Source organism: Capricornis sumatraensis, chromosome 7 (assembly GCF_032405125.1).
Source record: "Capricornis sumatraensis isolate serow.1 chromosome 7, serow.2, whole genome shotgun sequence".
Taxonomy (NCBI): Eukaryota; Metazoa; Chordata; class Mammalia; order Artiodactyla; family Bovidae; genus Capricornis; species Capricornis sumatraensis.
In genome coordinates this window covers 66,217,756-66,245,197 of record NC_091075.1, presented here as the reverse complement: position 1 = coordinate 66,245,197, position 27,442 = coordinate 66,217,756, and the positions used below count along the sequence as shown (strand labels likewise).

General features: G+C 36.7%; 1 protein-coding gene across 1 annotated transcript; it reads left to right on the top strand.

Annotated features, from left to right (window-relative positions):
* The first annotated feature begins 159 nt into the window (after positions 1-159).
* LOC138082069 (protein YIPF7) lies at positions 160-26,233 on the top strand. The gene is made up of 5 exons (XM_068975306.1): positions 160-275; positions 5,892-6,050; positions 15,924-16,071; positions 22,797-22,978; positions 26,071-26,233. Exons 1-5 carry the CDS (start codon positions 160-162, stop codon positions 26,231-26,233), a joined length of 768 nt encoding a protein of 255 aa, XP_068831407.1.
* Positions 26,234-27,442: the final 1,209 nt, after the last annotated feature.

The following is a 27,442-nucleotide window of genomic DNA, read 5'->3' as shown; positions in this document are numbered from 1 at the left end:
CTTTCTAGCATGCATTTCCATACCTTTCCCCCATTCAGAGAATACCTTGTTTTCTAATAGGAATCCAGTCATAATCATATTGTCTATTGATCCTGTAAATACCTCAAAAGAAATTTTATTGCTTCGAATCTTCTCCATTTTTCACTCATATTTTTCAGGATGTCAAACTGGGGACAATTTGACTCTGACTTTTACCAATCTAATTACACCATTGATAATCAGGAGCAGACTTGTAACGATTCTAATGCCTGTGGAAATCTTTATGGATCTAGAAAGTAAGTACTTGACATGGAGAAAATATGTTCTCATTTTAAAAAGTCATAATATTTTGACATGGGTTTTCAGGTAGGGTGGTTTCCTTGGGGGATGATAAACCTCTCCCCATTATTTCTCAGTAAAATGTCCAAGAAGAAATGTCAGGAAAGGGCAGGGAAATGAATTCAGTTCTCCATGAATGCCTTTGATTGCTGCAGGCCCATTTATAGGTGAAGGGCTTGTCTCCTCTTTTCAAAATATCACTTAACAGGGAGTGTGAATACAGGCCTTGGGCAAACAAAACATTTTCTTTTTACCTGATATTTTCCAGGATACCCCTCAAGAAACAGCTTTTATTCAATTTAATAAATATTTATTTAGTGCCTGCTTGTGTGTCAGGAATTAAGGAAGGTGCTACAAACCCAAAGATAAAGAAAAAATCCATAATCTTTTCCCGCATAATATTTAAAAATTTATGTTGAAGAGGACAATTAAATATGCTATTATAATGCAATGTGTCAATTCCCAAATGAAATCTAGATATACATAATTCAGGATGTGTTAGCTATTTAAGTTGATAGTTCCATGTGAGTTGAAAATAAATTTAAAGATGATTAAGAATTTAGTATTTATCCTTTACTAATGCCCCAGATAGGGCAGGTAGGATTAGAAGAATTTGGTTTAAGTTCTGGCTCTAACATTCATTTTTTGTCACTTTAAGAAAGACAACTTCCCTGACTGTCTTAAACTGAGAAATAAGGATATTAATAATGAGTTAATAATAAGTTAATTCTCTACCTCATGAGAGTTATCTAAAAGCAATTTTGATAATGTATAGGAAAGTGTATGTGAAGGTAAAAACATTATAGAAATGTTATTTTTTCACATAACTATAGTTTGTAGAGGCAATGGACACTTTGTTGCCAAGGCACTTAAACATTGTATTTGGTTATACAGTTGGTTCTTTAAATATTCTTCTGTGGGTCTAGATTAGTGAAAGGTGAGAAGGAATACAGAGAGATTAAATAACTTTTCCAAGGTCATATAGCCAGTAAAAAACGAGGTTAGCCTACTAGGCCTAGGGTATTGGATTAGACCCAGAACTAAGGTAGTCATATAATTTATTATAAAATCAAGACATTTTGAGAGTAAAATGTGTGTTATTGGTAACAATGTTGATACAATAAGAATAAACAGGATCATTTTAGGAAAACTGGGATGTGTGTTTCTTATGCCATTCCAACAAGTTTAGGGCAAAAAAACTTCATAGCAAACATTTCAAATGTATTAATTCTTGAAGTTTATTTTTCACATACAGATAAGTACCTTGACAACTTCAGAATAAAGAGAAAAAAGAAAACAGAATAAATACAACTGGCAGTGGTGACTCTTCTGTTCCAACTACACCCTGGACAATCTTGACATTGTTTTCATGGGCTGATGACTCCTACAGACACAGGCAGATACGTGCTGTTTTCAGAAGCTGTGTCTTAAGGGCTGATGCTGAACTGCTGCTGTGAAGCAATAGGGAAAACCTTTGGTCCATAACGTTTTCTTAAAATGGTTAAAGTTAAATATTTGGAATTTTTTCTCATTATGCCCCTAGTCTGTGTTGTCTAGCGTTAGTCAAGCTGCCATAAAATTTCTTAGGATGAAAAAAATCCATACATCTCTCTACGAAAGTGAAAGTGTTAGTCGCTCTGTCATGTCCCACTCTTTGCGACCCTATGGACTTTAGCCCGCCAGGCTCCTCTGTCCATGGGATTTTTCAGGCAAGAATACTGGAGTGGGTTGCCATGCCCTCCTCCAGGGGATCTTTCTGACCTAGGGATTAAACCCAGGTCTCCTGCACTGCAGGCAGATCCTTTACTGTCTGAGCCATCATATCTGAATATTACCCAGCAAATTAAATATATTTAAAATATTTATAGGAAAAATAAGGGAGAAGGAATAGGCTGTCTAGAATTGGCTCATTGCAGAATTATTCAACAACGGGAAAATAACTTTATTTCTTTTATGATTTACAATTTGCAGTCAGGAAAAAAACAGAAAAGTATGTGATGGCACAGAAGTAGTTTGAGCATGAAGGTATTACAAGAGGGTAGCTCAAAATATATAATCCACACGAGAGCTATCTAACAGGATTTTTCAGCTCTGTGCTCCTGTTTTATTGAAAGAATCCAGTCACCTGCTGTTTCTTTTCTCTCTTCTCCAGATGGAATAAGCACCTGGGTAGGGTCTGCAATCTATGTTTTCAGACTAAACAAAGCTAAAATGTCTGATAAAATAGAGACAAAGCTCTGTTCTTAATCAGGGACTCAAACTATAGCCTTTTCTTCTACCCTACCCCACCCTGTTTTTTTTTTTTTTCCATTTCATTGCCCATATCAACAGAAGTTGAGGTGACAAGAAGATGAAAATTAATATAACCAAGTGAGGACAAGTTATGATTACATTATCAAGTTGATGGCTTAGCCTACTTCAGATGCTTAGCATTTAAATCCAAGTTCTGATTTGAATTGTGGCAACTCTAAATTCCAACCCATGCTTCAAGTCTCAGGAATTAGAAAAGGGTATATTAACGGTGGTACTTTTATGAGGTACATAAAACATGGAGTCATGTCAGTGATTTACCGGTTTGCATCAGATGACTTGACATTTGATCTTTTATTCATACAGTGAATAGTTCAATTAAAATATATCCCAAATCAGAACAAGATGCTGACCATACTGGCAAAAGACATACGAATCCAGTAGTAGGTTATAATGAATATGTCTATTTTTCTTGTTCTGCCCCCTGCCCCATCCTCTCCTCCCCAATATGAAATCACATCCCCAAAAAAACTCATTCTGCTCAATGAATGGCATTGTAATCTGAAGCTGGTTGAATGTGCTTATTATGAATAAATATATTTGTATAAAGTTTTCTTAGTTTAATGTGGAGTTTTCTCACTAAAAAGCTTAACTGTCCAATCATTCAGATACACATTATTTTCAATGCTTGTAGCCAATTATCTAGGCTGTATTTTCTCACTGTAGTTTTCCAATTTTTGAAATATCTTCCAATTATTTAGAGTAATAAACTGTGGTTTCTGCAGAAAGGTGACAACAACTGGAAAACTCCATTTAAAAGTTTCAGGAGGCCTTCAGCAAATACATACTGAATCAGCTTTTCTGAATCCCTAGAGATCTCTGTCAATGCCACATAGCTATGTGTACCTGCTGACTGAGCCAGGATCTGGGCATGTTAAACAAGCCAAATCCCCTGGCCACCATATCCTAAAACACACTGCCATCAAACTCACCCTGTATAATCAAGGATACTTAGAATGCCTGTTTACTGGCTTAACTGGAGACTTATATAGATAAAATGGGATGCTGGGAGTCAGTGGACCCCCTGCATTCCCCTGGGATCAGACTGACAAAGGAAAGTAGCATCAGTCGACCATCATGATAGAAGTCCATGTAGTTTTGGATTTCCATCTAATAAAATATGTAGCTAGTGATCATCTGATGGGACACAGAAACCTGACTACAAGAAACATAATTCTGCAACCACAGAAATTATAATGGAGTCACCTAACAGTGACCTTCTATCTTCCATGTTTACATTGGGAGGTGAATGTTAAGTCCTATTGCTACAGAAACAGGTAAAAACATTTTCCCCATGGAGGCCATGCCATATCTCAACACAATATCATCTAAGTAAAGACAAGTCTCTTCAGGCTGGTTGGAATTGTATAACCCCAGCTATAGGTGGTGAAAAGGGGAATACTGAAGAATTAGTGAGCACTCAGAGGGTTTGTATATGGACCAGGTATGGCCATTGCTTCAGGGGTTGTGGATAGAAATCCTGGCATGTGTATAGTGGAGATTCTCCTGGTAGGCAAACACAGGTTGGGTGGTATGTTGTGAAAGTCAGGGTGGGTGTTCCAGGGGAACCGAAGTGGGAAAAAGCTAGAGATGATCAGCACAGAAGGAATACAGGCTCTTGGACTCTGATTAATGTTGTTTTCTATGAGGAAGTGGCAGACTGGAAAACAGCTACTTACAAATATAGAAAATGCTGTTCCAGGGAGTGAGGGAGGTGTCTAGAATGCTTCAGAGTCAGTCTCAGGAAGAGGACATACGAACACTTAGCTAATGTTTATTGATTGCTTCTTATATGCCCAGCACTAATCCAAGTGCTTTACTTACTTCAGATAATTTAATTCATAATAACCTTATTAGTTCTATTATTGTCCTCATTTTACAGATGAAGAAACAGAGGCATAGGAGGTGAAACAGTTTACCTAAGAGTATAAAATTAGGATTTGAACGCAGGCATTTGGACTCCAGCAGTCCTGTTTGCTAACCAATTTACTTGGTTCAGAGTACATCCTACCATGGGACTATCATTACAGGCAGAAATATAATACATAGAGTCAGAAAGTAAAAGAAGGGAAATGTGATCAAAATGTTGCCAGTTGTTCTAAAGGAACTTTTTGCAGTCACTTCGCAGTTGTTTGAAATGATTTTTAGAAGAGATGCCTGCTAACCAAGGTAATGTTTAAATCCCACCTGCCAGAGTCCAGTGTTTATTTTGGTCTAATTCAGTAATTTGGAATAATATGTTGGGTTTTAAATCATTAATATTTTATTATTTACCTTCCCAAAGGGCTAACTAAGATGCTCTATAATCAAGGACCATTCTTTATGTTTCTTTCCTTTCCTTTAGTTAAAAACAATTTGAAATGACCAAATAACATTGTAGACTAGCCCCCATTTCTTTCTTCCATTCTCTAGCTTTAAGAATTTATTTACTAAGATTATTTTTCTCACATAAATGGTAAAATAAAAAAATAAAAGCACAATCAAGGAAATGTTGAAACATTATGTTTTGACAAAACTAAATCGCATATTTCAAAAGAGGAACAGTGAAGCCAGCTATGAAAGACTTTTAGTCAGGAACTCAAAGATAATTTGATTGGAAATAACTGTCTGGGAAGGGCCAGAGCTTTTCTATGTCTGGGGGTCTATTTCTGTTTTGTAAATAAGTTCATTTGTTAGATTCCACATATAAGCAATATTATGTGATATTTGTCTTTGTCTGGTTTGCTTCATTAGTATGACTGTGATTTTTTTAATTGCTCTTTGCCCAGATTTACAGGGAATGTCCTATTTGGTGATAGTTTCTGAAAATCAGTGGAAAAGCAGCATCATGTAGGGAGACGTGCACTGCTCGGACAGACAGCTTCAGTTCACTGTCCAACACTTGAATTTTTTGTGTGTTGCCAGACAAGTCATTCAGTCTCCATGAATCTGTATTTCTTTTTCTGTAAGATGAGATTAAAACCACAGTTTTTACTTTGCAGAGTATTAATTAAGTGAGAAAATGTGACGGGTCCAACACATTGCAAATAATCAATGCATGTTAGTCAGTATGGATCATTCTTCTATAGAGTTTTCTCACAACTAGTTACTTTTCTTTTTTTGTTTGTTTGTTTAGGTTAAACTTCAAGCAAGTTAATTTTTTCATGGATAAATAGTCATAAAAACCAGGAGAAATTATAAAACGAAAATTGTAGTTTCCTTCCTCGCTTGATCATGATATCCCTTTCTTAGATGTATCAGTATCAATATTTTCCTTTTTCTAGACAACAAGCCAGTGAGCAGCCTCAGCCTGCCTTTGTCCCAGCAGAGATGCTCGTGTCCTCAGCTTACTCAGGGCAGTTTTTTCAGCCAACATCGAACCAGGATTATTATTCACCATCTTCTTACATTGACAGCTTTGATGAAGAGCCTCCTTTACTAGAAGATAAGTTAAGGAAGTGCTATTAATGTGTGTACAGCTTGAAGAATAACAGCAATAATCAGCACTTAATGCATACTATCAGCATGCTGCATATAGTGTTTTATATGATTGTTCCACATATAAACGAGAGTCTGCCAGACAGATACATTTAAACCAATGGGAGATGGTCTCCTGTTTGTGTGGGGAAAATCTGAAGTAGATATGTGCTAACACTATGTTGGTCTCGCAGTTTTTAAGTGTTTCTTCACTGTTTCTTACACGTGGACTCCCTGGCCATCTCTAGACAACAGTGAACATCTTTGGGCAAAGTAATTATATCAAAGTAACCACTCTTCCCACCTAGTTAATGAAGCTACTTTATAGCAGCATGTTTTACTATTTTCTGCTATGGTTGCCTGGGGGCAACAGAGATAGTTTCTCAATATACTTTGTTTGTTATCATGGAGAAGCAAGTTTTTTTTTTTTTCCTCCTTCCTGGCTCATGTGAGCCCCCTCACCTCATCTAGGTAGGACTAAGTAAGGAGGAATATGACTCCAGTAAGTGGCACTGCTGGTGGCAAGGAAACCTGGGGACCCTTGCAGATGAACGTTTCCTCCAAAGATTTCAGGGGTCTCCCATCCTTTGATTTTTTTTTTAATTTTTAAGATTCAGCCAATTTATGTCTGCTACTTTTGTTCCTATGGCATGTCAACATGATGCTAGAAAACTAAAATTCAAGGAGATTTAAATTTGGGAGCCAAGGAGAAATATTCACTGGCTAACTGCTCTCTTTTCTATGAGGTCCAATGAAGACAGATAGGCTAACATTCCCAGTATTTTAGATCAAAAGATCGTTGTTTGGACACGGCCAGCCACCTGATATTAAAACATTCTTCTCTGTTTGCCTTCAAAATTAAGAAGAGGGTAAAGATGTAAACTATTCAGAAAAGTACAGAGAATTATATAATCAATTTGTTGGAACTTTAGAGGCCAGTTAAATTTTTGCATCTTTTATGCTTAACCATGCTTTCTAAGTTGCTTCTACATCTGATACCTAACACCTGAAAATTATAAGCTATTTTCATTAGGCATCTGCCATGACCCTGCCAACATCGCTACTTAAAAAATAAAAAAAACTTATCAATTGTCTAATTATAAAAGTTATCCATATTCAAAAATAAAAATTTGGAAAATATAGAAACATATGAATAAAAATATAAAGTCACTGAAAATTTTGTTTCTGAGACATGACTATCATTAATGATTTGATAATATTTATTCCAGCCTTTATTCTATTTTCTATGAATATATATATATATACACACACTTAAAAATGAAATACTGCCTCTCTTTGAATATATATATTTGTAAATACTTAAAAATTGGATCATACTATGGATATGAAGGTTTTTTTTTAAGTTACCTTATATCATAAGCATTTTTATCTTTGCATTCTTTAAAGTCATTAAATATTGTTTGAAAACATGATCTGTTATATACAAGTGCACGCATGGTCAGTCACTAAGTCATGTCCAACTCATTGTGACCCGATAGACTATAGCCTGCCACACTCCTGTGTCCATGGGATTGTCCAGGTGAGAAGAGTAGAATGGGCTGTCATTTCCTTCCCCAGGGGATACTCCTGACTGAGGAATCAAACCCATATCTCCTGCACTGGCAGGCAGATTCCTTACCACTGAGCCACCTGGGAAGCCCATTCTATACAAATATCATAATTTAAATCTGGCTCAGCAGTGAAAAATCCATCTGCAATGCAGGAGACACAGGTTCGATCCCTGAGTCAGGAAGATCCCCTGGAGAAGGAAATGGTAGCCTGCTCCAGTTTTCTTGCCTGGAAAATCCCATGGACAGAGGAGACTAGTCTGTGGGGTCGCAAGAGTTGTACACAACTTCGTGACTTAACCACTACCATAATTTAAATCTTAAACGTTGCTCCTTTATAATAGATAATGCTTTGGTGAACATCACATTAGATAACTTTGACCTGTACAGAATCTGTCCTCAGGATTGATCTATAACATTGGGATTGCTGGGTCAAAGGCATTTACACTGTCAGAGTCATCTGGAAAAATGATGAGCCGATACACCTACACAGTAGAATAGTAAATGTCTTTGTTAATTTGATAGACAAAACAGGCAAAAAAATAATACTTTTTATTTCTTGGTTACTAGAGAAGTTAGACTTTCTTTTCATGTTCGTTGACTTTTACGTCTTTCTGCTTTTAAAATCTTAAGACTTTTCCTTTCTTATTCCTAGAGATATTTATATGGTAAAGATATTTATTATTGTCTGGAATATGTATTTCATGCTTTTTTCATAGATTGTGTTTGCCATCTAATTTATTTATGGGATATTAGAGCATATAGACATTTTAATATTTATGTTTTCAACCCCACAATATTTTTCTTTGTAACTTTTTTCCAATTGTTCTTTGTTTAGACTATATTTCTCCAGCTCTAAAGCCAGAAAGATATATCCTCTTATAGATTCTTAAATTTTTAAATTATCTTTTTGTTCTGGACTTAAATTTTTGATTCATTGAAAATTGTTTTAAGTTAGTATGTGAAGCAGAATCTAACTTTTTTATGGTTGATCAATTTTTCCTATAACATTTATTGAATATAATATTTTCTACTTGCCGCAAATACTTCCATTCTGATATTCTAAACTATAATACATTCTCCTGTAACGTCTTCTCAAATTTCAAGTAGGAAATATATTAGATTTCCCCTCCTCCTTTTTACAGCTCAGAGAAATTCCTAGAATTTTTTTCTCTTTGTGATTATACTCACCAAATATATATATTAGAAATAACAGTACCTAATGTAATTTTCCATTTTGAGTCTATGAAATTTCTGGACTCTAATCCAATATGCTCTTCAGCCAGGGTGACTTTGTGAAGCCTTAAGCCTTATCTGTCTAAAAGGTATAAAAAGACCATAGGCAAGATTTCTAGGATAAGATGATAAATGATATTTGCTAGTTTTTATTGAGTGTACACCAAAACAATCTATAAAATTATGAAGCTATAATAATTATCCCTTGCACAAAAATATGCTATTTGAAAATATGTTTGTTTATTCCTCAGTTTGCTTGCTAAAAAGCTCACTTTCGCTTGCTTTTCTGTAAGAATGATAATTTTGCTATGTGGTAATGTGCAATCAATGTGTTAACAAATGCATCTTGATAAATAATAGTCAATTCAAATCTGTCAGACTAGAAAAATTACTATGACATTTGGTATTTATATTTGTAGCATAGCCTGATGTTCATATTTGAAAGGCCAATGCCATAATTTGCATAGAAAACAAAGGTATTAATTCATTTTTATAGCATATATATGGTATACTTTACTACCACTAGATGACAGCAAAACAATAAATTTTGCATTCAAATTTCATAACAGTTTCATCTTTTTTATCTTGTAAAACAAGGTGTTATATTAGAGTACTATAATTGATAAATACATATAGTCTTATTTGCATACCATGTAATAAATTTTAAAACAAAACATTATGGAAATGTATTTTGGTAAAAAACACATAAGATATTTTTTCTTTTTTTTTTAATTTTACTTTATTTTACTTTACAATACTGTATTGGTTTTGCCATACATCAACATGAATCTGCCACGGGTGTACATGTATGAAAAAATTTGCTAGATCTTATGTTCATTTACTGTTTCATGACTCAATGTTGAAAAGTGCAAAAGTTAATTATGCCATTAAATAAGTGCCTGAAATCAGTAACAATGTCTTGTAAAACATTTTCTTCTGGGTTTCTTCAAGCATAATAATTATACTCTTTGAGGAAAAAGTTATTTTGAATTAAAAGTCACTTTATTGTAGTAAAAACTGAAAGCACATTGTTAATGTAAATGTCTAAACTGAAAATAAAATTTGAAAACAACATAAGTCTCAGGTGACATCAACTTCAACTTAAGCATTTGTCTACTTCTAAAATCTTCTGCTATTTTAAATATCACATTAGGCAGCCTAGGCGATTTTAAATTGATAACTGCTCATATTTTCCAAAGTATATGTTCATTAAGAAATATATAAATACACTGTAAAAGTGAAAAAGGAAGTTGAAATGTAAAATTGTTTGCTCACTATTAATTTAGTTCAAATTAAATTCATTTTCTTTCTTTTCAAGTTTGGGTGGCTAGTGCTTGTCACCCTGGATGTGGAAAGAGTGAAAGATACACCTTCTATCCTAATTGAGGTCATGTCTGGCTGATATTCTGAACATGCCTAGGTCCCTGTTGGAGCAAGACCCCTCTATGTCATGCAATCATTGAAATTTCATCTGATACCCTGTGTGTAGAATGTTAGCTCTGCAAGGTGTTTAGGTACATGCCACTATAGAAGAAACTGAACTATACCCTGTCTTTGACCAAAGAGGGTTACTAAATCCTGTGAAGGGAAGTTAAATGCCAGGTACCAATGATTTGGGAATACAAGCCTTCACATGGGAGAACTGAGCACACTTTAAAAAATACAAACATTATCAGATTAGATGCACACTGACTCAATCAAAGCTATGGTTAAAAGTGTGGGTTCTTTTTCTGCTTTTCTAACCTTTTACCAATCTCTTCCTACTTTCCCATGGCAACCACTTTTCTACTCTGACTCTGTAAGTTTGACTTAAAAAAAATTTTTTTTAGACTCCACATAACAAGTGATACTGTGCAATATTTGGCTTTTTATTTTTGGCTTATTTCACTTAGAAAAATGCCCTCAAGTTCCATTCATGTTGTTACAAATGGTAAAATTTCCTCATTTTTTATGACTGAATAGTATTCCTGTGTGTGTGTGTGCACACGCACATGCGCACACTTAGTTGCTCAGTTGTGTCCAACCTTTTGTGACCCCATGGACTGTAGCCTACCAGGCAGCTCTGTCCATAGGGATTCTCCAGGCAGGAATACTGGAGTGGGTTGTCATGACCTTGTCCAGGGGATCTTTCCAACCCAGGGATTGAACCTCTCACACACTGCAGGTAGATTATCATCTGAGACACCAGAGAAACCCATGAATACTGGAGTGGGTAGCTTATCCCTTCTCCGGGGATCTTCCCAACCCAGGAATTGAACTGGAGTCTCCTGCATTGCAGGCAGATTCTTTACCAGATGAGCTACCAGGGAAGCCTTCCATAGTGTGAGTGTGTGTATATATATATATATATATATATATACACTATAACTTTTAAATCTATTCATCCATCAGTGAACACTTAGATGGTTTTGACTATTGTATCCAATGCTGCTATCTTCACAGGTGGCACTAATAGTAAAAAACCCACCCTTGTCTGAAGAATCTCATGGACAGAGGAGCCTGGCAGGCTATGGTACATAGGGTCATAAAGAGTCGGATACAAGTGAAGTGACTTGGCACGCGCACACACACAGTGCTGCTATCAAAGTGGAGGTGCAGGTATCTCTCTGATATCCTGTTTCTGTTTCCTTCATATATATTCCCAGCAGTGGCATAGCTGGATCATATGGTAGTTCTATTTCTTTATAGTATTTGAGGAACCCCCATAGTGCTTTCCATAGTGGCTATACCAACTAACAGTCCCACCAACAATATTGAAGTGTTGCCTTTTCTCCATATCCTCACCAATACTTACTTCTTTTCAATGTTAGCCATTCTAACAGGTGTGAAATGATTTTGTGATTTTGATTTGCATTTTCTTGATGATTAATGGTGCTAAGCACGTTTTCATGTACCTCTTGGCCATTTGGATGTCTTCTTTGGAAAAATGTCTATTCAATTCCTCTATCTATCCTTTAAATTGGACTGTTATCTATTTATTTATTTGAAAAGTATGAGTTCTTGGGTCAGATTCTCCAGTGCTGGAACCTAAGTTTTCTATTACTGGCTTTGTGACTTTGGAAAACTTACTTTATCTCCCCAGACTTCAACAATCTAACACACAAAAGTAGAAATAAATTAACAGTACTTGCCTCAGTGCCTGTCAGAAAGACCAACACATGTAAATCTTGCAGGGCTTACAGCAAAATTCAGTAAAAACATTCACCTAAAAGATTTCCACTCTTTCCAACTGAAATGCATGTACTTTATAGGAGTTTAGCATCAGTTTTTCCTAACCCCCACCTCACTCTTATTCAAATTTAAAATGATAGCAGGAGGGAAATCAGCTAAATTACTGGTTCCTAAGTAGAAAAGTTACATTCTTCTTCCTTATAAATGTTCTTTTTTTTCTACATCTTAAAGTTTATCAGAGTGGTAAGAAAAGTAACTGATGTAATCCTGGAATTTATTTCATATTCAGTGTATGTCAAATGTCTGAGTGTTTTTCTTTTCTTTTTTTATGAAAAATATATAAGAGGAACAGAATCTAGCAGAGGGGTATGTAGTATGTAATGTGGCAGTCACAATTCTTTGAAAAATAAGGCACTGGAAAAAAATTAGAAACATATAAATGAGTTTAGACTCACAGACACTGGGCCTCAGTGATTTTGGTTATTTTCTTTTATCATCACTACTCAAAAAAGAGAAAGGTTAATTGTCTCAAGAATTCAGTCTCTGAATACACACACTCAACAACACAGAGCTTTGGCCTGATTAAAATATGTGTGCACCCATGATTGCTGTTACTTGCTGAAAGAACCTGTTCTCTTCCATGGAGTTTTACATAGTTAGCACAGCATTGCTCATTAGGAAGAGTGGAGGTAAGTGTCTTCAGATTAAATAACACTGCTAATTGAAAATTAGATGTCCTTTTCATCATACGGGACTAGAATGCAAAAGTAGGAAGTCAAGAGATACCTGGAGTAACAGGCAAGTTTGGCCTTGAAGTACAAAATGAAGCAAGGCAAAGACTAACAGAGTTTGCCCAGAGAACACACTGGTCATACCAAATACCTTCTTCCAACAAAACAAAAGACGACTCTACATGTGGACATCACCAGATAGTCAATACTGAGATCAGATTGACTATATACTATGCAGCCGAAGATGGAGAAACTCTATACAGTCAGCAAAAACAAGACCAGGAGCTGACTGTGGCTCAGATCATGAACTCCTTATTGCCAAATTCAGATGTAAATTGAAAAAAATAGGGAAAACCACTAGACCATTCAGGTGACCTAAATCAAATCCCTTATGATTATACAGTGGAAATGACAAATATTTTCAAGGGATTAGATCTGATAGATAAAGCATCTGAAGAACTATGGATGGAGGAGGCAGTGGTCAAAACCATCTCCAAGAAGAAAAATGCAAAAAGGTAAAACGGTTGTCTGAGGAGACCTTACAGTTAGCTGAGAAAAAAGAAGCAAAAGGCAAAGGAGAAACAGAAAGATATATCCATATGAATGCAGAGTTCCAAAGAATAGCAAGAGAGATAAGAAAGCCTTCCTCAGTGATCAATGCAAAGAAATAGAGGAAAACAATACAATGGGAACGACTAGAGACTCTTAAAGAAAATTAGACATACCAAGGGAACATTTCATACAGAGGTGGGCACAAGGAAGGACAGAAACCGTATGGATCAAAGAGAAGCAGAAGATATTAAAACGAGGTGTCAAGAATACACAGAACTTTGCAAAAAAGGTCTTAAAGACCCAGATAACCACAATGGTGTGATCACTCACCTAGAGCCAGACATCCTGGAATGTGAAGTTGAGTGGGTCCTAGAGAGCATCATGGCAAACAAAGCTAGTGGGGCTGATGGAATTCCAGTTGAGCTGCTACAAATCCTAAAAGATGATGCTGTGAAAGTGCTGCACTCAATATGCCAGCAAATTTGGAAAACTCAGCAGTGGCCACAGGACTGGAAAAGGTCAGTTTTCACTCCAGTCCCAAAGAAGGGCTATGCCAAAGAATGTTCATACTACCACACAATTGCACTCATCTCACACTCTAGCAAATAAATGCTCAAAATTCTCCAAGCCAGGCTTCAACAGTACATGAGCCGAGAACTTCCAGATGTCCAAGCTGGATTTAGAAAAGGCAGAGGAACCAGAGATCAAATTGCTAACACACAGTGGATCATGGAAATAGCAAGAGAATTTTGGAAAAATATCTACTTTCGCTTCATTGACTATGCTAAAGACTTTGACTGTGGGAATCCCAGCAAACTGCGGAAAATTCTTCAAGAGATGGGAATACCAGGCCACCTGACCTGCCTCTTGAGAAATTTGCATGCAGGTCAAGAAGCAACAGTTTGAACAAGATATGGAAAAATGGACTGGTTCCAAGTTGGAAAAGGAGTACGTCAAGGCTGTATATTGTCACCCTGCCTATTTAACTTAATGCAGAGTTAATTTCCTTCTCCAATGCATGAAAGTGAAAAGTGAAAGTGAAGTCGCTCAGTCGTGTCTGACTTCGCAACCCCATGGACTGCAGCCTACCAGGCTCCTCCATCCATGGATTTTCCAGGCAAGAGTACTGGAGTGGGGTGCCATTGCCTTCTTTGTAATGCAGAGTACATCATGCTAAATGCTTGACAGAGTGAAGCACAAGCTGGAATCAAGATTGCCAGGAGAAATAACAATAACCTCATATATGCAGATGACACCACCCTTAGGGCAGAAAGCAAAAAGGAACTAAAGAGCTTCTTGATGAAAGTGAAGGAGGAGAGTGAAAAAGCTGGCTTAAAACTCAACATTCAACAAATAAAGATTATGGCATCCGGTCCGATCACTTTGTGGCAAATAGATGGGGAAACAACGGAAACAATGACAGACTTTATTTTCTTGTGCTCCAAAATCACTGCAGATGGTGACTGCAGCCATGAAATTAAAAGATTCTTGCTCCTTGGAAAACAAGCTATGACCAAAGTAGATAACATTTTAAAAAGCAGAGATATTACTTTGCCAACAAGTATCCGTCTAGTCAAAGTATGGTTTTTCCATAAGTCATGTGTGGATGTGAAAGCTGGACTATAAAGAATGCTGAGCACTCAAGAGTTGATAATTTTGAATTGTGGTGTTGAAGAAGACTCTTGAGAGTCCCTTGGACTGCAAGGAGATCCAATCAATCCATCCTAAAGGAAATCAGTCCTGAATATTCATTGGAAAGACTGATGCTGAAGCTGAACCTGAAGCTCCAATACTTTGGCCACCTGATGCGAAGAACTGACTCATTTGAGAAGTCCCTGATGCTGGGAATGATTGAAGGCGGGAGGAGAAGGGGACAACAGAAGATGAGATGGTTGGATGGCATCACAGAGTCAACGGACATGAGTCTGAGCAAACTCCGGAAGTTGGTGTTGAACAGGGAAGCCTGGAATGCTGTAGTCCATGGGGTCGCAAATAGTCGGACACTAGTGAGCAACTGAACTGAACTGATCTGAAAATGATGCATGTTTCATAGAACAAGTTTCAAAAGTGTTAGCAGTTGGAAACGCAGGAAAAAGAAATAACAAAATGTGCAACAAGATGGGACTTCCGATTTGTTGCTGCTGCTGCTGCTGCTAAGTCACTTCAGTCACGTCCAACTCTGTGTGACCCCAGAGATGGCAGCCCACCAGGCTCCCCCATCCCTGGGATTCTCCAGGCAAGAACACTGGAGTGAGTTGTTAGCTACCATTATATTTTATATCTTTACTGAAAATGTCCATTTCTTCACTTTTGGCTAGATTTTAACCATATATTTGCTGAAGAAGGCAGGAATTTTTTCCTTGACTATATCTCTAAAATATATCCTCTAGGACACTGTGTGGGAATATACATTCTTTTTGTTTGTTTTAAGGTTGCTCTGTATTATATATATTACATAGAACTTTAGGATGGTATAACAAACAGATTAAAGTGCTTTGTAAATTAATAAGTTAACTTTAATTAAAGAATATTACTCATGCTTAGTTTTCTATATTTATGTTATCTCTTTTTCTTTTTTTGCAGAACTTGGAATTAATTTTGATCACATATGGCAAAAAACCTTGACAGTGTTAAACCCAATGAAGCCAGCAGATGGCAGCATTATGAATGAAACAGATCTCACTGGGCCCATCCTGTTCTGCGTGGCCCTAGGAGCCACCCTACTTTTGGTAATGAACAGCAGCCAGTTCATGATTTTTTTTCTTTTTTAATTGAGGTAACATTGGTTTACAGCATAATCTGAGTTTCATGTTTATAATATCGTATTTCTACTTCTGTATACATGACAGCCAAGTATCAGATTTTAATGTATGTCCTGCTAAATGTTATTTGTGGAAGTTGTCTTTGTAAACACAGAAAGTAGTATATCACTTTATAAACTGAAAATTGTTTGTTTAATTCATGACTACATTTTTTTGGTAAGAGAGACATATCTACTTGAACCATAATGGCAAAAAGAAACTGTCATCACTTCTTACAACAAATAAAAAAGTGTAAATTTAAATAGAATTGTGAAAATCAAATCACCAAGTCAGGTTTTCAACAAAGCAGGAAATCATATACATGATTTTCTTATTGTTAAGCCTTTTTCTGTTGTTTAGAAAAGACTATCAATCTGAAAAAGTTGAAGGAACATGAGGAATTTGGAAATAATAGGGCCGAAATTTTATTTCTTGCTTTCTGTGTGACTTCTGTTGTAACACTAGACAAATATCCCCTATTTACTCAATATTTTCTTTTCTGGATTGTGTCTCCAGACTATTGCAGATATTCTGTGAGGTCTGAGATGAGTCTCCTTGTTCCTGGTTAGGCTACTATGATAAATAGACTTGCATTTATAAGCAGTGATTTGTTTTTTCGACCTGTATATTTCCTCCGTCATTTTAGTTTTCTGTTTTTTATGAAGGCATTTCCCATCCTAACTTCACCATTTGTCTTGTGTTTGGGTCTCTTTCATTCTTTAAATTTGGGAGCAATGACATTCAGTTCTTCAGTTCAGTCCCTCAGTCTTGTCCGACTCTTTGCAACCCCATGGATCGCAGCATGCCAGGCATCCCTGTCCATCACCAATTCTGGAGTCCACCCAAACCCATGTCCACTGAGTTGGTGATGCCATCCAGCTGTCTCATCCTCTGTCATCCCCTTCTCCTCCTGCCCCCAATCCCTTCCAGCATCAGAGTCTTTTCCAGCGAGTGAACTCTTCACATGAGGTGGCCAAAGTATTGGAGTTTCAGCTTTAGCATCAGTCCTTCCAATGAACACCCAGGACTGATCTCTTTTAGAATGGACTGGTTGGATCTCCTTGCAGTCCAAGGGACTCTCAAGAGTCTTCTCCAACACCACATTTCAAAAGCATCAATTCTTCGGTGCTCAGCTTTCTTCACAGTCCAGCTCTCACATCCATACATGACCACTGGAAAAACCATAGCCTTGACTAGATGGACCTTTGTTGGCAAACTAATGTCTCTGCTTTAGAATATGCTATCTAGGTTGGTCATAATTTCCTTCCACGGAGTAAGCGTCTTTCAATTTCATGGCTGCAGTTACCATCTGCAGTGATTTTGGAGCCCCAGAATATAAAGTCTGACACTGTTTCCACTGTTTCCCCATCTACTTCCCATGAAGTGATGGGACCAGATGCCATGATCTGAGTTTTCTGAATGCTGAACTTTAAGCCAACTGTCTCACTCTCCTCTTTCACTTTCATCAAGAGGCTTTTGAGTTCCTCTTCACTTTCTGCCATAGGGGTGGTGTCATCTGCATATCTGAGGTGATTGATATTTCTCCCAGCAATCTTGATTTCAGTTTCTGCTTCTTCCAGCCCAGAGTTTCTCATGATGTATTCTGCATATAAGTTAAATAAGCAGGGTGACAACATACAGCCTTGATATACTCCTTTTCCTACCTGGAACCAGTCTGTTGTTCCATGTCTGGTTCTAACTGTTGCTTCTTGACCTGCATACAGGTTTCTCAAGAGGCAGGTCAGGTGGTCTGGTATTCCCACTCTTGAAGAATTTTCCACAGTTTATTGTGATCCACATAGTCAAAGGCTTTGGCATAGTCAATAAAGCAGAAATAGATGTTTTTCTGGAACTCTCTTGCTTTTTCCATGATCCAGCGGATGTTGGCAATTTGATCTCTGGTTCCTCTGCCTTTTCTAAAACCGGCTTGAACATCTTGAAGTTTACGGGACACGTATTGCTGAAGCCTGGCTTGGAGAATTTTGAGCATTACTTTTCTAGCATGTGAGATGAGTGCAATGGTGCGGTAGTTTGAGCATTCTTTGGCATTGCCTTTCTTTGGGATTGGAATGAAAACTGACCTTTTCCAGTCCTGTGGCCACTGCTGAGTTTTCCAAATTTGCTGGCATATTGAGTGCAGCACTTTCTCAGCATCATCTTTCAGGATTGGAAATAGCTCAACTGGAATTCCATCACCTCCACTAGCTTTGTTCATAGTGATGCTTTCTAAGGCCCACTTGACTTCACATTCCAGGATGTCTGGCTTTAGGTGAGTGATCATACTATCATGATTATCTGGGTCATGAAGATCTTTTTGTATAGTTCTTCTGTGTATTCTTGCCACCTCTTCTTAATATCTTCTGCTTCTGTTAGGTCCATACCATTTCTGTCCTTGATCGAGCCCATTTTTGCATGAAATATTCCCTTGGTATCTCTAATTTTCTTGAAGAGATCTCTAGTCTTTCCCATTCTGTTGTTTTCCTCTATTTCTTTGTATTGATCGCTGAAGAAGCCTTTCTTATCTCTCCTTGCTATTCTTTGGAACTCTGCATTCAGATGCTTATATCTTTCCTTTTTCCCTCTGCTTTTCGCTTCTCTTTTCACAGCTATTTGTAAGGCCTCCCCAGACAGCCATTTTGCTTTTTTGCATTTCTTTTCCATGGGGCATCAGGAGTCACCAAAAAACAACATTTTTCCTCCCAAGTAAAGTTTAGAAGACATTCTAGCTCATACTTTAGAAAAATGTTTTCTCCCCCTCAAAATAGGGGAGAAAAAGAAGAAGTAGGAAAGGTCTGTGATTTTACATTAAGGAGGTAATGACAGCACATTAAAAGCAGAGGATGAAAAAGATGGTCAAGCCAGTCTGACAAGTACAGTTTCATTAAGGCACAAAATAGTAAACTTGGCAAGAGAGATGATATAGAAAATTTAAGATGCTAGGAAAAGTCCTTAAATTAATTATTCAGTTCACGTCTGTTTTTTACAGCTATCCACTCCCCTAATGCAGCTATACTTCTCAAAAGGTAGCTATGAAATGTATTTGCAACTAAATTAATTTTCACTTTGCATTACTAAACACATATTACTAATCAAAATTCTGATAGAAATCTAGTTTGTACATTGTAACTTGGTCAATAAGTACGTCATGTTTATCCAATACAAGAGTACTTAGTTATGGCGTCTTATTTCTTCCTTTGAACTACAGCAAATGCAAATACTCTGCAAGTATAATGCTATATCAACTAGAGTTTTAGTTTAGTTTCAAATGTTCCTTCTGTCTTTGCCACAGTAATTTGATAATATTAGATTAAGTTGCAAGTAAGACCATGTTAATTAATCAAAGAGTCAGAAACAATTAATTTAACATATTAACTCTTGTTTCTTTTTCAGGTAATTTGTAATATAACAGCTGTTCATTTTTTTTGTAGAAAATTTTACTATTACCATCTCCTAAAGGAAAAAAATTAATCCCATTAAGATCTTTTTTGGGTACATAATGTTAGTTGGAATTATTTAAATATCCTCAGTTTTAAGTGTAAAACAATACAAAGAACTCAACTGAGAGTGAAAAATTTGTATCTGCCCCTAACTTTGCCTCTAGATAAGATCCTGAACCTTTTATTTCTTATTTCTAGGCCTTCATTTTTTTCACTTTGAAGACAAAAAAAAAAAAAAAAAAAGCTTATGCAAGTGATTCTTAAGGTTCATTTCAAATCTGAAATTTTGGGAAATGTGTAAAAATTCATATTTTCTCAAAGATTTTAGGCAGCTATTTTCACTTCAACTTTACCATCACATGCAGTTACTCCAGAATTGATTCTGATACATGTAAAACAATAAGGACCAAAAAACTCAGCTGGATATTAATAAAGCCAGATTTAACTCAGAGTCCATTTGAGGCTATTAACCCTGTCCTGGATATCTGAAATTAAAATGTAAAAGATGACTTTATGAGCTGGTAGTGCACTATAATAAAGAAAACAAGACTCAATCCAGAAACAATATTCAAATCTGCTCATTATCTCCAGAGGTGTAATATTCATAGTCACATACTCATCATTTTTATGATTTATGTTGATATAAAGCACAATATCTTTTAGTGGACTTTCTTCATGTTGCAGGAAGCAAACCAGAAAGAACAGCTTCAAACACTCAACACAGATTTAATTTTACTTATTCTTCTTCTTAAAATTAGTTTCAACCCCGAAACCATATACACAAGTGTTTTAAAACTATGGCTCCATTTAATTTTTCTAGTAGAGCTATAAGTGTGATCTGGAAAAGGGATATGCATGGCCAATATAAAAGCATAAGCAAGAATAAGAAGTATTTCAAATAAAGATGTAGTAATGGTAAGAGGATGATCTCAAACATTTGAAATGTAAAAAGAAACTGAACATTTATTTTCCACTTCAATTACAAACCCTTATTAGAATTTGAAACAAATTAAAAAATGAGAAAGGCCCCTGCCAAATGGAATTAAGCCTCAAACTGGATAATCTAACAAGAGAAAGAGAGAAGTCAGTAACTGATATGAAAAAGGACAATTTTACTACCAAATAAATTTAATCCACCCTCTGTTTACCCCATTCACAAAACTGGTTAGGGTCACGGGCCAGCTATGTGTCCTTTGAGTGTAAGGAAGTTGAGTGTCACCATTACAACTATTTGTACCTCTGAATTATCCCATCCAGTTAAATGTCAAGTAGAATGTTACTCTAATACATGAAAGTAATTTGAAATTGTCACTATTTTCCAAGTGGAACAAACTCACCCAATAGTGCAGTACGCAACTGATGTGTTTCTTTTAGCATACCCATTAGCATTATTAGCATTACTTCACAAAATAGCCAGAAGGACTTATTATGGCTAATGCAGGAGAGAATGCTGCGGCATAGCCCAGGGACATTTTGTGAAAGGATTTAGTAGTGATCAATTTCCCTAACTGCAGAGGAAGAAAAATTCAAATTAGCTTGACAGTTTTGAACAATAAAATGGTCATGATATTCTCCGTTAATTGACTACAAAATAAATATCTCTTTATTCTGTAAAGATATAAGGACTTATTCTTATTCTGTAAGATATAAGGACTTCATGAATAACAGCTATGGAAAAGAAAAAATGACAGCTAAAAAAACTCTCTCTCTGTGAATCAGTTTTGTTGATTTTGTATAATTTCCCTGAAAATCAGAGTCAGACTCTTCAATCTAGAATCTAGAATTTCTAACCAGCTTAATGTATATATAAAAATGACATGCATTTTTTACTGGAGATTTGGCATCCTCAGATAGCAAACATTAAAATATCTTCTGTTGAATCAACAATAGTTTGTGACTTTCCCTGGATGAGTTTAATGGAGCTGCTTCAGCAACAAGTCTCCAGTACTGTGTGGGTGATGGCTATCTGATGAATCCTCACATCAGTGGTCTATCCTGAATACGTCACTCTGACTTCTTTTAACAATGCCTTTATGATTCACTATCGCTTGCTTTATGTAAATCAGTTTTTCATAAAGTCTGTTTAGTTAAGCTGGTAACAGGCATTATGAAAACATAGGATTCTCTGGTCACATAAGTTTGGGATATGCTAGCTTGCATGTGTGTGCATTCTCAGTTGTGTCTACCTCTTTGGGACACCACAGACTAAGGGAGCCAGGCTCCTCTGTCCATGGGATTTTTCCCAGCAAGAATACTGGAGTGGGTTGCCATTTCCTCTTTCAGGGAATCTCTCTGACCCAGAGATCAAACTCATGTGGCCTACATCTCCTCTGTTGGAATATGTATTTGTGGCTCAGCTGATAAAGAATCCACCTACAATGCAGGAGACCTGGGTTCTATTCTTGGGTTGGAAAGATTCCCTGGAGAAGGGAATGGCTACCCACTCCAGTATTCTGGCCTGGAGAATTCCATGGAAAGTATATCCATGGGGTCACAAAAAGTCAGAGATGACTGAGCGACTTTCACTTTCATTTTCTTTACTACTGCGCCACCTGGGTCCCCTTGTTTTGTCACTTGTTGGAGCTTCTGCAGGTATTAAGGGCCTAAATTGTAGAGCCAGACTGCCTGGGTTCAAGCCAAGCCTCACTGCTTAGCATTATTTTATTTTAGGCAAGTCCCATAATCTCTTTGCACCTCAGTTTCTTCCTGTGTATAATGGGTACAACAATGATACCTACTCATTATATTGTGTGGATTAAATAAACTAATTTATGTGCAATCTCGAGAACAGGACCTAAGATAGTAAATGCAACAGATGTTTGCTAATATTACTATTATGTCTTATAAATCTCCAAGACTAAATCAGAATTTTTTAATTCATTTATTCATTCATTTAATTGTTCAACAAATATGGGAAGAAAATATATCCTAACCTATGCCTAGTACCCCAACAGGCAATCTATAATAAAAATATCAGTCTGGGAATATAAGAATGCTTGTGCCATCCCATGTATAGAGGAGGGGATTGTTTTCATGACCTGAATCCGTATTACAATCAGTGTTTTCTTTAGAGCTCCCAGTCTCCTGATGCTTATACTCCAAAGGCATGAACAACATTGAGCTGAATGATTCGAAAGTATTCTCTGCTTTGTTGACAATCTGATTTCTTCTTGATGTTCTTTGTGTATCCAAACTGTTTTCTTCCCATTGTTTCAGGCAGGAAAAGTCCAGTTTGGTTATGTGTATGGCATGAGTGCCATTGGCTGCCTAGGTATTCATGCCTTACTGAACTTGATGAGCTCTTCAGGAGTGTCGTATGGCTGCGTGGCGAGTGTGCTGGGTTACTGCCTGCTCCCCATGGTCATGCTCTCCAGCTGCGCCATCTTCTTTTCACTGCAGTAAGTGTCTGTGTTACTAATTGACCCCACATGCAAACATCGCTGAAGCTTGCCACATCAGTGCAACAGTTAACCTCTTTCTGATCATATTAGTAGGAAGATTGGGGAAACTGGCTATTAAAAGCTACTTACAGTTTCAGAAAAGTAGGTTGGTTTTGGCTCAGGTGCTGTTCCTATTTCAATGATTTAAAAAATAAATTAAACCAAGCTATCTTTAAAGTTGGTACTTCGTTTGTAGTCACATTCTTCAATATGAACTATTGCCATGGGTAATATAACCAACTACAGAAAATTCACTTGTTTGAATTAGGAAGAGTAAGTGCCTGGTGAACCCTGACAAATTGCTTCAGCTCCCAGGCATTCTGCCTTCTTGGAGGGAAGCAACTGTTCTTTCTCAGCTGGGCTCCTTGTAGTGCAGAATTCCCAGGAACCCTGGTGAGGATATTGATGCTAGAGAACTTCATAGTATATACACTCAGTCAATATTTTTTTTTTCTTTTTTCTTCCTGGGCAGTTAGTATTTATAATTCAAAAATACACATAAGGATTCAGTGAATACACTTCTGTTGGGGACTTTCCTAGGGCACATACAGAGCACTACCACTTTGGGCTGGGGAGAGCAAGTAATTCCATAGTTCTTTGTTACCTCCCATGCTCCAAACACAATTAGAAATAAACATTTGCCACCAGTGCTCATTTTTCCATATAGACACAATTCACATTTTTTTCTTGGATGATCCAAGTTTTAGGTTATTAACACTATATTGGATAGGTTATTATATACAGACATTGTCAATGCCAGATAAACATTTTAGAAAGACTAATATTTTTGTTTAGATATAATCTCAGATACTTTCTTTTTAACATTATTGAGAATTGCATAGATAGAAGTGCTTTTCTGTTTTAATATGGTTTCATTTTGAAAACAACCGTCTTTAAAAAAAAAGATTATTGTAAGATACAACATTGACTTACAATGTTCTGTTAGTTTCAGTTGTACAGCAAAGTGAATCTGTTGTACATATATCCACTATTGTTTGCATTCTTTTCCCATATGGGCTAGTACAGGGTATTAAGTATATCTCAATAAATATACCTCTAGCTCACATTGTGGGCTTCCCTTTCCAGGGAAGGGGGAACGATTTCCCTCTACAGAGCAGAGTTCCCTGTACTGTACAGTAGGTTCTTATTAGTTATCTACTTTATATATAATAGTGTGTATATGTCATTCACAATCTTCTAATTTTTATCTCCCACTCTTTACCCCCTGGTAACCCTAAGTTTATTGGAAGTAACAGTCTTCAGAATAACATAGAGCAAACCCTTACTTTACCAGTGAGTACTCAGCACTTAAAAAAGAGGAATACAATGGCAAATGGCAACCTTGAATGTGTAAGTACAATGTGAAGAGTGAATGAATGTCACTCCGTCGTGTCCAGTTCTTTGTGGTTCCATGGACTGTAGCCTGCCAGGCTCCTCTGTCCATGGGATTCTCCAGACCAGAATACTGGAATGGTTAACCATTCCCTTCTCCAAGGTGTCTTCCCAACCCAGGGACAGAACCCAGGGCTCCTGCATTGCGGGCAGATCCTTTAGCGTATGAGCCACCAGCAAAGCCCACAATGTGAGTTAGGTGGATATTTACTGGGCCTTGTCCCTGACTTTTGCATATCATTTTCTTTAACTAGCTCTTCTGTTTACTATGTTGTTTGATATGGATGTTTGACATGTTACTACAGAGTTCAGTTTTACAATTTCTATTTTGTCAGATGCTTTTGCCAAAGAGTACTATAATGATCTGCCATTTGAATTTTTTTTTTTTATGTCATAGACATTATTTCTAGCAAAGTTGAGCTTTGGGGCATATTAAATCACTCCAGATTATTAGAAGAACAAAATAAAAACTACAACTTGAATTTTGAGAATCATCAGTAGTCTGGTATTTTTCACTAGATTTTCATTCTGAAATGTATAGGATGATTTAAGAATCCATTAAGTTTTATTAGTAAGGAACAAGTAACTGATCCCTAAAGACCATGAAACTGAAATTACCTTTTTGGGCATATCACTATAACATTCAAATGAATCATATATAATCTCACATTTTTGTTCACAAAAACTGGTAAATTGAATCCTCTAAATTTTATTTCTAACAGCATTAATTAAGCCAATAGACATAATATTTTTTAGAGCTCTTTAAAATATGTTTGGTTTATTTATAATCTAAGCCATTGCAAACTACACAGTGTACCTTTTCACTTGTTTTGCTTTGGTTCAACTATTAAGAGTAGGTATTTCTGTCATTCTCACAAATAATCAGCACAATTCTCAATTTCAGATTGAACCAGATCAAGTGAGGCAGTGTAGTTTGATAGCAAACAGAACAATATGCTGGGAGTTAGCAGCTCTTGACTTAATAGCCATCTTACTTGCAATTTTTGCCAAGTCACTTCATTCTCCTTTCTTCCTAAAGAATCAGTTGCCTCCACAGTTACTTTTTGAAGATACCAAATTGAACAAATCCATTTCAATATTATAAAAATCTACACCCACACCAACCAAAGGGATCTTCAGCAATGAATTGGGAGGCCACACACATCTGTGCCTTCCTGCTCCATCTGTTCCCTCCCTGAGCTGTGTCAGGCTTTGCTGTCTCAGACAAAAACCCAGGACATGGCCCTGGAGCACTGTGGGGTGGGAACCCCACTGGAATTCAAGTCCAGTCACTTTTCTGCTCATACAGTGGGTAAATTTAGGAAGAAAGCAGAGAATAGAAATTTGTAGTTATAAAAGAAGTCTCTAAACATAGTTCATATAAAAGAATTTTAGTAATTGCAATTTTGACTTATGAAAGTGACTGCAGGTCAATCCTATTTCCAGTAACCTGAGTTTTTACCAACCTATGAAATGTTTAGCTTCTAATGGTGAACTTGACTCAAAATTCTAACTGGCCGAGGCCTTTAGTTCCTATGACCCTTCACCCTCATTTTACAAATGGAGGAAATATACCAAGGACATTTTAGAGGCAGTGTGGTTCAATAACTTCTTTCTCTCCTGGTATAAGATAACCATCTCTTTGGTCTCTGCTATAGGGGCACCTTTGGAACTGTGGCGGCACTGGTCATCATTGGCTGGTGTAGTCTCTCAGCCTCCAAAATCTTCATGTCAGCTTTGGCCATGGAAGGACAGCAGCTTCTCATTGCTTATCCTTGTGCCTTACTTTATGGACTCTTTGCCCTCTTAACAGTTTTCTGAAGAGTGTTCAAGATGGCATTACAGGATTCTATTTGTTTGCTGATGTTCAGGTTATCTTGGAAATGGTTTAGCATTCACATTTGGTCATATGATTTCTGTTATCGCTGTTAAGAGAATAATAAGCAGAGAGACAAAACAGCACTTAAGGATGGGACTCTAATAGGCTGTTTGGTTTGAATGATGATTTGCTTTTTGGTTGATGCATTAAAACAATTTAAAATACTTTAAAATAAAAGGATATATAGTTGTTGTACTGATGGACTCTATTTTTCTTAATGGATGCATTTCTGAGAAATTGTAAGTAAGTAAAATCATATGCTGACTGGGTAGAGGAAATCTACACTGAGCCTTTTGAGAAAACTTCATGACATTTCATGCTGTGTACAACTGATTAAAGTCACACTGTGCAGGACCTTTGGAGAATTGCAGGGGAGGATTATTTAAAGTTTTATTCACCTGAGAAATGAATCTCCTGTCTCTGTTCATTTACTTCCCCAACTGTTGTTTGGTTCCATTTGAACAATGCATTCATTCACCAGTTTGAAGCCCTCATTTCCTTCTTAGCTTAGATACCATGGTTCATTACTATAATTTCTTCCTTGAACATGTATGTCCTCAGTAAGCTTGCCATTTGCTCCCTGAATAGATGAATGTGAATGAAAGAAATCCTACTTGTTTCTCCTTTATTATAGTACTACATCTTAAGTGGCTGCTCTGTACTACCTTTCAAATCCTACTGTATTACCCTACTAAATTCACTTTTTCACTTTCTGAGATAATTGTTTCAAACAATTTCTCCACTAGGGCTTTCCCGGTGCCTCAGTGGTAAAGAATTTGCCTGCAGTGCAGGAGATGTAGGCTCAATCCTTGGGTTGGGAAGATCCCCTGGAGAAGCAAGTAGCAACCCACTTCAATAGTCTTGCTTTGGAAATCCCATGAGAAGCGCCTGTCAGGCTATAGCCCATGGGATTGAAGGAGTCAGACACAACTTAGCGACTAAACATTAGCAACAACAATTTCTTCACTATTCAGATCTCTAATACTCTTTTCTGTTAGTTGATGACTTTTCTTATTTTATTGAAAAAAAGAAACATCTAGAAAAAAATTACATCTTCCTGTCATCAGATCTATCAACCTACATGCATCTTTATAGATATATGTATATACCTATGCATTTGTGTGTATACATATGTGTATATTTATATAAGC